Here is a 13,265-nt window from a genome sequence, read left to right as displayed (position 1 = left end):
CCCAGTGCCTAGCATTTTATTTGTTGCAAAGTGTTACAGACCCGGCACTTATTGGAGGCCTGGCACTTGTTACAGGAAATACGGTAGAAAGTATTCTCAGGCTGTCAGATAATTTATCAGTTTATACAGCAGAACTGACAGCCATTCACGAAGCACTCATCTGGATTAAAACCCAAAAATATACAAAAAGCGTAATTTTCTCAGATAGTCTCTGTTCTATACAATCTCTCCAAACAAATAAATCAACCAGACCAGACATATTAGCAGCTATACATAATACACTCAACGAGATGAACCAACTTAAACTTAACGTAGCATTCGAATGGGTCCCATTCACCCAGCTCATGTAGGTATCATTGGCAATGAAATAGCAGACTATGGAGCCAAAATAGCACTATCAATCACTAATGTTAAAATGATTAAAAATATTCCACTAGGTATTTCGGAACTCATGTCTAAAGCTAGGAAACACTACATTAATAAATGGCAAGAAAGCTGGGACCAAACACCTAACACATGGCACTATAACATCAAGCCGACAGTAAACTCACTCAGACCAAAACACAAAAACTCTATCATAGATAAAACCATCATTAAACTCCGTCTGAGTAACTCTATGCAACTCAATAGCTGCTCATATAAAATAACTAAAACAACAGTTAACTGTACATGTGGCATCCCAGAAGATATGCAACATTATCTTCTGGACTGCACACTGCACCAAACCCATAGAACACTCGTGTTAGAAACACTAACCAAAGACAACCCTGCCACTGTAATCACCCCTAAACTTCTATTAACACCCAATAAGCACCATAAAAACCAAATCTTCTCAGATATCTATCAATTTGTCCAGTCCACCAAACCTAAGCTCTAGTTGTGACTGACCCCCGCATGTGCCCATGTCCTCCAAAGCGGAGCAGCCACCCTATGCACTCGACCTCGATATGCACTCCAATTCGGACGACAGGGTATAGAGGGGAGCGGAAACAGCAACTGGGCTCCTGAGAAATAAAATAACTGAACATTAAGCACCGGGACCAGTCCCCCACCCTCGGTTAGTGTTCCTCTGAGGCGGAGTAGCGACCCTTAGCACTCGACCACGATTATGCACTCCAAATCAAAAGATCATCGATGGGGTGAGGGGGAAACAATCCCACAAATCATAGTAGTCCTGCTGGTAATCCCCCACCTGTACGTCCTCCGGCACGGTGTAGCGACCCTTTGCACTCTACCTTCGATTATGCACTCCAACCCGGCCACCCAGGCACCAATCAAGCTATGGTCAATTAATCAATCATTTAGCTCAATAAAATTGTGTTATAGTATTGTACATTAGTATTGTACATGATTATGATTGTCTATATGTATTAATTTTTTTTTTTTCAGTTACCCATGGTTTAGACCATCTAACCAGACAGTACTGTGTATATATTCTTCACGCCTTTTGTTTCCGCACTTGCACTATGTATTAGCACCCATGCTCATACTTTCTTACTTTTTTTGTACAAATAATTTTTACTAGACATGCAGGCTTGTATTTTTACTAGCCATGCAGACTTGTATTTTTACTAGCCAAGCTAGAGTCTTACATGATTTTTTCGAGCCTCGAGCTGCCAGACTCTCCTCAAAATTGCACACTGAAATATGGCCTATAAACTGGACATTTTTTATATTGAGATGTAATTAACCTCGACATCATCTAACAAATTAATTCAAATATTAGTATTACTGCAGCTAATAATTTGCTCTACATTTCAAGTGATACAATTTCAAAACTATACTCAATTGCATGCCTTAAAATTTATCTCTACATGAACACCACCTGCATATAAAGGGTGCATCTTTATCAACCTTCACAGACTAATAGTCTATCACTGTTGTGAATTAAGGTATATCGATAATATTTTAAGAATCTATCATTCATATATATATATATATATATATATATATATATATATATACAGTTATGTGGGATACAAAAGGCACATCTGTAATGGTAGAAATTTCAACCTGGGATCAGGTTTGTGGAGTCGAAAGTTCTATCACCATCATTCCACATCAGATTATACATGTACCTCACAATGGTGACTCTTTTCCTTGTCCACTTCTTGTCATAGGGTCAGACAAATTTATCTAGCACTGTGCAAAAGCTGGCCAATTTAGTCCAGTGAGCAAGGCAAAAAGTACATATGTACATGTATGTTCATATTTTTCACTTAAACTGTAGATCAGTGGTAGAGTGTTTGTCCGAAGTGTGATGGTCACAGCACCGATCACACTCCATGGACTCTGGCTTTCTCCATCCAAACCAGTGCCCCATGAACATACAAAGGCCATGGTATGTACTGTCTGTATGGTAAAATGCATATAAAAGACCCCTTTATGCTTTTTGTATGGTGGTAGTTGATTTTCTCTCAACCAAGGATTAAAATAACCAATATGTTAGACACCATTTAGCTAGACTATAATTTATAAAATACGATTGAGATAAACACATACCTGGCTGTCTGCCCCAGAGGGTCCTTGAATGAGAATCTGCCATCGATATGCTACAATGAAACAAAATTTGTCATTTAAAAAAAAAAACAATTTTCATTATGGAACTTCAGCCTGCGACTGAAGCTCAATTAAAGGTTAAAAAGAATGAGTTATTGTTGTTTTTTAAAAGAACATGCATTATAATTGTATAGCAACCATAACAATAATTTATCACAGATGGTTATTTGGTGACCACTAATTGACATTAACATAATAAATGAACAAATGAAAGTTAAAGTTTGTTTTGTTTAACGACACCACTAGAGCACATTAATTGGCTATTGGATGGCAAACATTTGGTAATTCTGACAGTCATCAGAGGAAATCCGCTACATTTTTCCTGATGCAACAAGGCATCTTTTATATGCACTTTCACTGTTACATGCACAGATAGGAAAGCACATACCACAGCCTTTAACCAGTTGTAATGTTGTTTTGTTTAACTACACCACTAGAGCACATTGATTTATTAATCATCGGCTATTGGATGTCAAACATAACCATGGTCATTTTTGACAGTCATAGAGAGGAAACCCGCTACATTTTTTTATTAGTAGCAAGGGATCTTTTATGTGCATCATCCCACAGACAGGATAGTACATACCACAGCCTTTGATATACCAGTCATGGCTAGAACGAGAAATAGCCCAATGGGCCCACTGACGGGGATTGATCCTAAACTGACCGTGCAACATGTGAGCGCTTTACCACTGGCCTATGTCCCGCACCCTTTAGCCAGTTGTGGTTCACTGGTTGGGATGAGAAATGAAGATGTGCAAACAAATTACAAATGTAATGTAACCCAAACCAATAAATGGTCCAGTGCCTGGGCTAGCTCTGGGTGAGCAAAATATTTTGCCAAAATGTTTATTAAACTTCAAAAATAGCAGAAATCAAGTTATTTTCTTAAAAATGTCAATTATTACATGAAATTATTTCGCCAAATTAAAATAAAATTCGCCATCTACTTTCAAAATTTGCAATTGGTGAATTTGGCGAATGCCAGAGCTAGCCCTAATCCACTTTTATCGCGGCATGTGCCTTAAAATTTTGTGGATTCTAATTTCACCTGTGACATATTTAGGGAATAAATGAAGATGTAAACTGGGGATGGTCAGTCATCAGTACCAGCTTTGATTGAAATCTACATAATGGAACAACAGAACAAGCTGAAAATCTCTCAGCCAATCAGAAGCTAGAGCAGCCAATATTAGATTTCAAATCATCACAAAAAAATTAAATTTTGAATTGGCCCCCAAAATAACAACACTTACTAACCCATGAAGGGTCATTTGAACCAAGTTTTATTGAAATCTGTCTGGAGGAACTTGAGAAGTTGAAAATGTTTTAGCCAATTAGAGGTCAGGGTCGCCATCTTGAATTTTGAATTGGCTCTAAAAATAACAACACTTGTTCAAGTCTATGCAGGGCCGTAGCTAGGATTTTTTGTTTGGGGGGGGGGGGGGGGAACTGAACAGTTAATAGTCTAAAACTCCTTTTCTTTAAGTTTCTATAATGCTTTCCGAATTTTTTCTAGGGGGGCAACTGCCTCCCTTGCCCCCCTGCTAGCTACAGCCATGCTATGAGAGGATCATTTGTACTAAGACTAGTCTTAGATGGAACTTGTAGTCTTCGCCAAGACAGGGAAGTGATCACTCCCGTTCTCCACATTCACATGGAAAGTTTTAGGAGAGTGACAAAATGGTTGCCTTTCAATATGCATTTTAATATATATTATATTTCCTGTGATTGCTCACCTGGCACTACCATCAGAAGAGTGATATTCAGCTCACCTGATTTTGCTCATGGCATAGACTGAACTTGTAAAGTAAAAAAAATGTCTCGGTCTGAGGCCAGAATGGCCATCTTGGATTCTGAATTGGCCCCACAAATAACAACTTGGACAGATCGAGCCATAGGAGGATTATTTGTACAAAGTTTGGTTGATATCTGCCAGGTAGAACTTGCGAAGATATCGAAAGTGACCGAGTCAATCAGAGGCCAGGAAGGTCATCTTGGATTTAGACTCGGCCCAAAAAATAACAACACTTGGTCACAGTCATAAAAGGACCATTTGGACCAAGTTTGGTTGAAACTTGTTTGATTGAACTTGGGAAGAAGTTAAAAACATGAACAGTTGACAGATGCTGGACACTGGACACTGAATGCTGACTATAAGCAGTGCACCTACGACACTTCGGCCAGGTTAGTTAATAAAGTACACCTTCATATTTGCTGTGTTTGTTTCATGTGTTAAATAAGTAATGGAGAATGCATGCCAAAGTGTGAATTTTTGAAAATTAATTAACCAATGTTTTTGTTATTCCCTTCCCCACCCCAAAAAATAACACAATTAATTTTTAAATTAATTAAAAAAACAAAAAAAAACAACAACATGCAGTTCCCTATGACTTTAGCATGCAATTTTAATAATTTTATTCAGTTGTAACCGTTATTATTAGACACAACCAATTTAACAAATAAAGGGGAAAGCCATAAGCTAAATTCGTATGTTGCTTAGAAGTTTGAACAATCAGCTAGGTGCCAAGTTGACCAGCAGAAATTGCTATTTCAAGGGAGACGATTCGCGGGATGGAACAACGTGAACTGACAAACAGCTTCAACAGTATAGACCTACATTCTGAACATACACGTTCATAAATATCAACATAAATATGTAAATGAAAAAAAAGAATGTCCTTACAAACGTAATGAAAAATCCAGAAAATTAAAGAAGCATATTTTTAGTTATTTACAGCCATTGCCATTCATAGTCGAATCACGTGATTTGATACAGATGCAAGCCAAATGTATTTATTACTAAGATTAAGGCTTTAAAGGAAGAATCGGGTCAAATATGGCCCTTATATCTTGGAAAGATGCACACCCGGACCACAAACACATACTGACAGTTTAACAAAAAAAAAAAAAAAAAACACGTACCGTAATTTAAGTATTAATTTTAAAATAATAATAATAAATAACCACACGTTATTCCTACTAGGCCTAACTGAAGGCAGCCATTTGACTTAATTTTGTCAATATTGTCAAGATAATGCAGTTTGGAACACATTTTGGAATTTTGGCATTTTATGATGGAAGTAACACAAAGATTCAACTGAAACTATTTAAAATGAGTCCTCTTTATAATTATGACCCGTAATATTTGTAATTTCCTTGAAACTAAAAATAGCTGTATCTTTCTTTATTTTTAAACCATAGGTGGGCATTTTGGATGCCAGGGGCGGACATGGCCTACATAAATCTCATCTGAAGATTCACAATTACCAGTAAACAAACGCATTAATTTAAGGCACGGTGCTTCGCTTTGATCAGCCTGACTTGTAAAATCAACATAAATGCCCAGATAATATAATAAACTATTTAACATATTTCAATGTGCATTAACAGAACGAAGGAATGAAGGAAATGTTTTATTTAACGACGAACTCAACACATTTTATTTACGGTTATATGGCGTCGGACATATGGTTAAGGACCACACCGATACAAAGTGAGGAAACTCGCTGTCGCCACATCACATGGGTTACTCGTTTCGATTAGCAGCAAGGGATATTATATATATGCACCGTTCCACAGACAGGATAGTACATATCATAGCCTTTGATACACCAGTTCTAGAGCATTGCTAGAACGCCTTAACAGAACGGGTTTAGAGGTACATGTAACCCGTTACATTTTTCTGTTAGCAGCAAGAGATCTTTTATATGAATTTTCCCACAGACCGGACAGCACACACCACAGTCTTTGATATACCATCCCAAATACTGAATGGGTCCTCTGGTGTGGTTTTATCCTACAACGCGAGCAACTCAGGCGAGCGATCTACCGACTGAGCTAGATCCAGTCCCCTTAAGTACAAAGGCAATCTGATTAAAATTAGCTCTCATCAGTAGATCTAACAGCATTGCGTCGACTCCCATGTCCAGTTGACATTTCATCTATAAATAACAATTTAAATATCGACCAATTACACTTCGCCTTTTATAACGTTATTCGGGAGCATACAAATTCTAAAAATATCGGTAGAGACTATTTATGCAATAGGCGAACTTATTGGTCTATTTCAACATTGAAAAAACAGGGGGAAAGTGCAGTAATAAACTCTGGATTGTATACGAAATTTACATAAAATATTATATTGCAATTAGTTTCCGGCATACTTCGTAATTCACCCGAATCATTTCGTATACCCTCGGCATAATCCCGAATGTTTTCAAATTCTGTTCAAATCACTGGCATGATTTTGCAAGTAAGGTTTTGATTGGTCGAATCAAAGGTAAACTGGACATGAGCTTCAACCGGCTGCTGTTAGATCCACATGTAATAGTGGAGCTGATTTTAATTAGATGGGTACACGGGGGCAGACGAGTGTTTGTTGACAGAAATACACATTCCGCAGAACGTACCAATGTGAAATACTACGACACAATAATCATAGACGAGTGTTCTAAGTACTAAGCTGACTCCCGCCTCCACAGGGGCAAATTGCATACTGATTCCCCCTTTATCAACAATACAGTTTCTTACTTAATATACAGACGGACAAATCGACCAGCTTAAAATAATCAATAACTTAGTTTCGCTGTCCCCAATTTTGTGGATAATTACTTAATAAAACAGGCAAATTCTATTTTAGTTCATTAAAATAAAACTCGGCCGCCGAGACTTATTTTAATGAACTACATTGTGTACTTCTATATTGGTTTTTCAGTTTGTGATAAAAAGTAATACCTCTCGTTAACACAGAACAAAATTTTGACCCAAAAATCAGTCTATCTTAAACCCTAAAAACATTCATCAACAATCAAAGAACGGGTATGCACCCCAAACACATCCAACATCAACAATCAAAGGATGGTGCGAACCCACAAAAAAGATATTTAACATTAACAATCAAAGGATGGTGCACAGCAATTCACATTCAATATTAACAAACAAAGGATGGTGCGCACCTACAAACAATACTAAATCACAATAAGAAAACACCGGGTAGCACTCCATGCATTATAAACATTCAACATCAACCAAATGATGTTGCGAAACAGAAAGTCATCCAACATTAACAATCAAAGGACGGGTGCGAACCCCAAAAATATTCAACATCAACAATCAAAGGTTCGGTGCGCACCCCAAAAATATTCAACATCAACGATCAAAGGTCGGGTACGCCCCCCCCCCCCCCCCCCCCCAACATATTCAACATCAACAATCAAAGGACAGGTGCGCAACCCCCAAAAAACATTCAACATCAACAATCAAAGGACAGATGCGCAACCGCAAAAAGCATACGACATCATCAAGAATGGTGCGAACCTCAATAAATCATCCAATTTTAATGATCAAAGGATGGGTCCACACACAAAAAACAATAAACATCAATAATCCGAGGATGCTGCGCACCCCAAAAAACATTCATCATTAACAGTCAAAGGATGGTGTGTACCCGAATATTGCCTGAAATATTTGCCCACCCATCCCCCATTTTATAACAATTTCTGTTGGCTAATAATATTGCTGTAATAAACACAACAGTGTTGTTTCTTAATCAGAGTATTTGGTGTTGGGGTTGTTTTTTCACATTGTAATTTATAATGGCCTTTTTTTCTTGTTTAGATTAGTAGTAGCAGTCGTGGACGTGGTTGTTGTTTCGTTCATGCCATCAAACAATCAGTCTGGTTAAAATCAAGACACGTCCGTGGAAAGCCATCGAAACAAGAAATTTTTCTTAGGTCACCTTAAGATAGGGGTAAAGAGTCCGGTGGGTAGGTGTCCGGGGAAAATGTAGACAAAAGGGTCAGTTTCGTTCACATTCGACCCCCCGACCCCAACACACAAACTCCAGGTCCAGATCATGCTACGCGTTTGTAAGAAAACTTGGTGTGCAAATCATTAAACATAAGTGAATAAAAACTTGGAAGAATGAAAAATTATACAATACTACTTTATTTAAGTTCGTCTTTAGGTATATTGTCTGTATCAACAGAGAATTGTGCAAGTGGGGGTCTAAGACTAGTGAGCGAAGTCTCTAGGGGGTTCGAATCATATAGCCTCATAAATTATATTTGAAACGAAGAAATTTCGCATTAAGCTGCTCATTTCAGACTTAACCGGTAGCATCTATGCCTACCCTAGTTCCGTACAAAAATAGTCATGATAATTTTAATAGGATCCCTTACACGTTTCAAGAACGATGGTAGTTGGTAGATTGACACTAGTTCAAATTAAATTACACGAATTTACTAGCCAGATAAAAGAACATAAAAGAAACACTCACATTTATAGCCAATAGCAAGACTGCTAGCATTAACTGTGGGATGAAAAGTTGGGGTGCACCTCCAACTTTGACCCACATAGATACTGTTTGGTGCACGACTACCTAGAAGACTTATTTTTTGTAGTTGGCAGGTTTATTTGTGCAAGCCGTCTTGTCTCTGGCTTGGTTGGTATCCTCAGAAGTCTTGGGTGTTATAACCAGTTCGTGCTTATTTTTGTCTTGTCTTTGTGGATCTGGTTGTTTGTCATCCGTCAGTGGAGAAAAGTACATTTCCAAACAAAATTGTGTTTGTGGTAGGTGGACGGATTTTCTTTTGTCCTGTTTACCTATGAGTGGGAGTGGGTGGTTGGCGGCAGGGATGCACTTGTGTGTCTAGAGTCGGTCGGTTTTCTTTTGTCCAATCCACTCGTGGTGGTTTGTGGTGTGCATTTGTGTATATTTGGATGAAGTTTAATTCAACATTCCTCAGACTTCTGCCTGACATATTAATACATTAATTGCTGGGCCATTATTGGGTTTCGGATGCATTGTTATCATTAGTCAATGTATCCTATGTTTGATGAGTGTTGTTGTTTGGTTACTTGCTGCCTTTGTGTTTACGTATTATGGAGGGGCGTCGGAAGCGGCATGGCCCTAATCATAAATTCAACGTACCAAAGAGAGAGTCCCCTTCCCTAGGAGTTAAAGCAATATAAAACTATCTCGCTACATTTCCAGAACTGACTGAGATTCTTACAGTGTTTATTTCTGTTTTAAAAGCGCCAGGCATCTCCTTAATAAAACATTAATATCAATTGCGGAAATGAATGCAAATATATGTACAGATGTGTCTTTGTTGCTGAAATAGAAAGGGAAGAAAAATTATATACAAGTTATATACATTGTGCATATTGGATATTTTATATGTTTATTTGTGCGTCTGTGATAGTGGTGATAGTGGTACGAAATTTAATATTCTAAATAATAGAATGTCAGTATGTATATTTTACACAAACGTTTCCTAAAGTTTCGAGAGTTAGTTGCATCGTATTTTAGTTTTCATGGGGTTTTTTTTGCGGGTATAGCTATCCACGAGTATTCTAGCAGGCCTATCCCAAATGCACTACTCATCTAAAACTTGTCCTATGATTACTGGTTACGTCGGCCATTTTGATTTCCAGTTTCGGCACCTATAAATAAAATCATTCATTATTTTGACGAAAATGTCAAATTCACGACTTACTACATAATCGACGAGCTCAAAATAATGAATAAGAATTTATGTGTTGTTATCTTTTTAAAATTAGTTTCGAATGTCCATAATTTTGTGGAAGGTGCCAAAAACTGGGGGGGGGGGGGGCGGTACACACGAACACACACACACACATATATATATATATGTATGTAAAAGAAAAACACCGATGCTGCTACAAAGTGGGGGGCCACGTGCCCCCCTTGCCCACCCCACATCCCGCTTCCTACGCCAGTGTTACTTAATAAAATCAGAAACGGCAAATTCTACTATCTAGTTCATTAACATGAACCTCGACCGCCGAGATATATATTAATGAACTAATTCTACTCCTATACTGGTTTCTCGGTTTGTGATAAAAAGAAATACCTCCCGTTAACATACAACAAATCTATGACAAAATATCTGTATATTTAACACACACACCCCTCTCCGACATCAACCCATTCCCGATTTTGACGGTTTGCAGTTGTGGGAAGGTTTACGGTTGTGACGTCATAGACAATGTACGCAACGTTAGCACAACATAGGGGTTAGTATTAAATCTATATAGTTATTATCGTTTTTGTTGTCATTGTTAATATATATACACATCTTGAAATCGTTCTTCTTCTAACACTGTTTCAAATTACTGTTTAAAATAGTTCATTCTTTTTGTGTTTCAGAGACAGGAAAACGTTTTGATGTATCATTCAGCAAAAGAAGTCAACAGACTGTGTGTATTCAAAAGTACTAAAGACAATTTCAAAGAATGGAGTGTACATCCAAGAACATTCAACACCAACAATCAAATGATTGTGCGCGCGCCAAAAATATCAACAAGTAAAGGACGGTGCGCACCCCCAAAAAGCAACTATCAATATCAACCATCAAGGGATAGTAGGCCTACGCACCCCAAAAAACAGTTTGTATCAACAGCCAATGGATGTGTGCACCAAAAAATATATACAGTTTCAATTAATAAAAAAGGAATGGTGCGCACCAAAAAACCCACAATCAATATCAAAAATCAAACGAAGGCTGCGCACCCCAAAGACATTCATCATTAACAATTAACAATCAAGGGATGGTGCATAGCCTTACAAATATTCAATACCAATTAGCAAACGAAGAGGACCACTTCATAAACGTTCAACATCAAGAAAAGGACGGTGTGCAGCAAACTATCATCTAACATTAACAATCAAAGGTTGGTGCGAGCACATAAAATATTCAACATCAACAAAAGACAGGTGTACATCCAACAAACATTCAACATCAACAATAAAAGGACGGTGTGCACTATAAAACAAATCAAACAATGCGTACGGACACCAAACATATTCAACATTAAAAATCACAGGAAGGTGCACACCCACAAACAAACATTCATCATCAACAATCAAAGAATGCGCACCCCAGATATATTCAACATTAAAAAAACAGGTGCGCACCTACCCCAAAAAACATTGAACAGGTGCGCAAAACAAAAACAATCATCAACAATCAAAGGGTGCGCACCCCAGATATATTCAACATTAACAATCAATGGAAGGTACGCACCCACAAAAAAATATTCAATACCAACAATAAACCCCAAATATATTCAAATTAACAAAAAAGGACAGGTGCGCACCACAAAAAAATATTCAACATCAACAATCAAAGAATGAGTGCGCACCCCAAATATATTCAACATTAACAAAAAAGGAAGGTGCGCACCTACCAAAAAATATTCAATATAAACAATCAAAGGACAGGTGCGCAAAACAAAAACATTCGACATCAACAATCAAAGAATGGGTGCGCACCCCAGATATATTCAACATTAAAATCAACAGGAAGGTACGCACCCACAAAAAAATATTCATATATCAAAGGACAGGTGCGCACCACAATCAAAGAATGAGTGCGCACCCCAAATATATTCAACATTAACAAAAAAGGAAGGTGCGCACCTACAAAAAAAATAGTCAATACCACCACAAAAATCAAAGAATGATGGGTGCGCACCCCAAATATATTCAACATTAACAAAAAACGAAGGTGCGCACCTACACAAAAATATTCAATATAAACAATGAAAGGCAGGTGCGCACCACAAAAACATTCAACATCAACAATCAAAGAATGGGTGCGTATTCAACATTAACAATCCAAATATATTCAACATTAACAAAACAGGAAGGTGCGCACCTACAAAAAAATATTCAATATAAACAATCAAAGGACAGGTGCGCACCACAAACATATTCAACATTAACAATCAATGGAAGGTACGCACCCACAATTTTTTTTTTAATATTAACAATCAAAGGACAGTCGCGCACCACAAAAACATTCAACATCAACAATCAAAGAATGGGTGCGCACCCCAAATATATTCAACATTAACAAAAAAGGAAGGTGCACACTTACAAAAAAATATTCAATATAAGCAATCAAAGGACAGGCGCGCACCACAAAAACATTTAACATCAAAAATCAAAGAAAGGGTGCGCACCCCAAATATATTCAACATTATCAAAAAAGGAAGGTGCGCACCTACAAAAAAATATTCAATATAAACAATGAAAGGACAGGTGCGCACCACAAAATCGTTCAACATCAACAATCAAAGAATGGGTGCGCACGCCAAATATATTCAACATTAACAATCAATGGAAGGTACGCACCCACAAAAAAATATTCAATATTAACAATCAAACGACGGTGCACACCCCAAAAACATTCAACATCAACAATCAAAGAATGGATGTGCACCCCAAACAAGTTCAACATCAACATGAATGGTGCGCACCAAAATAAATCATCCAATTTTAATAAGCAAAGTATGGGTGCACACACAAAAAACAATAAACATCAATAATCCGAGGATACTGCGCACCCCAAAAAATATTCAACATTAACAGTCAAAGGATGGTGTGTACCCGAATATTGCCTGAAATATAATTTTGCCCACCCACCCGCCATTTTATAACAATTTCTGTTGGCTAATAATATTTCTGTAATAAACACAACAGTGTTGTTTCTTAATCAAAGTATTTGGTGTTGGGGTTGTTTTTTCACATTGTAATTTATAATGGCCTTTTTTTTCTTGTTTAGATTAGTAGTAGTAGTCGTGGACGTGGTTGTTCTTTCGGTCATGTCATGAAACAACCAGTCTGGTTGAAAGAAAGAAACATCGAGGTCGGAAAGATATCGAAAGAAGTAAAG

The 13,265-nt window shown here is 37.5% G+C and overlaps 1 protein-coding gene across 5 annotated transcripts in view; it reads right to left on the bottom strand.

Annotated features, from left to right (window-relative positions):
- Positions 1-10,549, bottom strand: part of LOC121382296 (meiosis 1 arrest protein-like) — a 61,332-nt gene extending 50,783 nt beyond the window's left edge. For 4 of the 5 annotated variants that reach the window (XR_005959144.1, XR_005959145.1, XM_041511866.1 and 1 more), the window contains exons 1-2: positions 5,246-5,343; positions 2,503-2,552 (exon numbers count right to left, since the gene is read on the bottom strand). Coding sequence is in view for 3 of the 5 variants with exons in the window: in XM_041511866.1 (XP_041367800.1) it covers positions 2,503-2,545 (43 nt within the window). In the remaining 2 variants the exon portion in view is untranslated. Of the gene's footprint in view, positions 1-2,502; positions 2,553-5,245; positions 5,344-10,496 lie in introns of those variants that run through there. The other variant, XM_041511867.1, reaches the window with a different exon arrangement.
- Positions 10,550-13,265: the final 2,716 nt, after the last annotated feature.

This window comes from Gigantopelta aegis, chromosome 9 (assembly GCF_016097555.1).
Source record: "Gigantopelta aegis isolate Gae_Host chromosome 9, Gae_host_genome, whole genome shotgun sequence".
Taxonomy (NCBI): Eukaryota; Metazoa; Mollusca; class Gastropoda; order Neomphalida; family Peltospiridae; genus Gigantopelta; species Gigantopelta aegis.
Note: the sequence above shows the minus strand (reverse complement) of the source record. Positions and strands in the feature narration are given on the sequence as shown.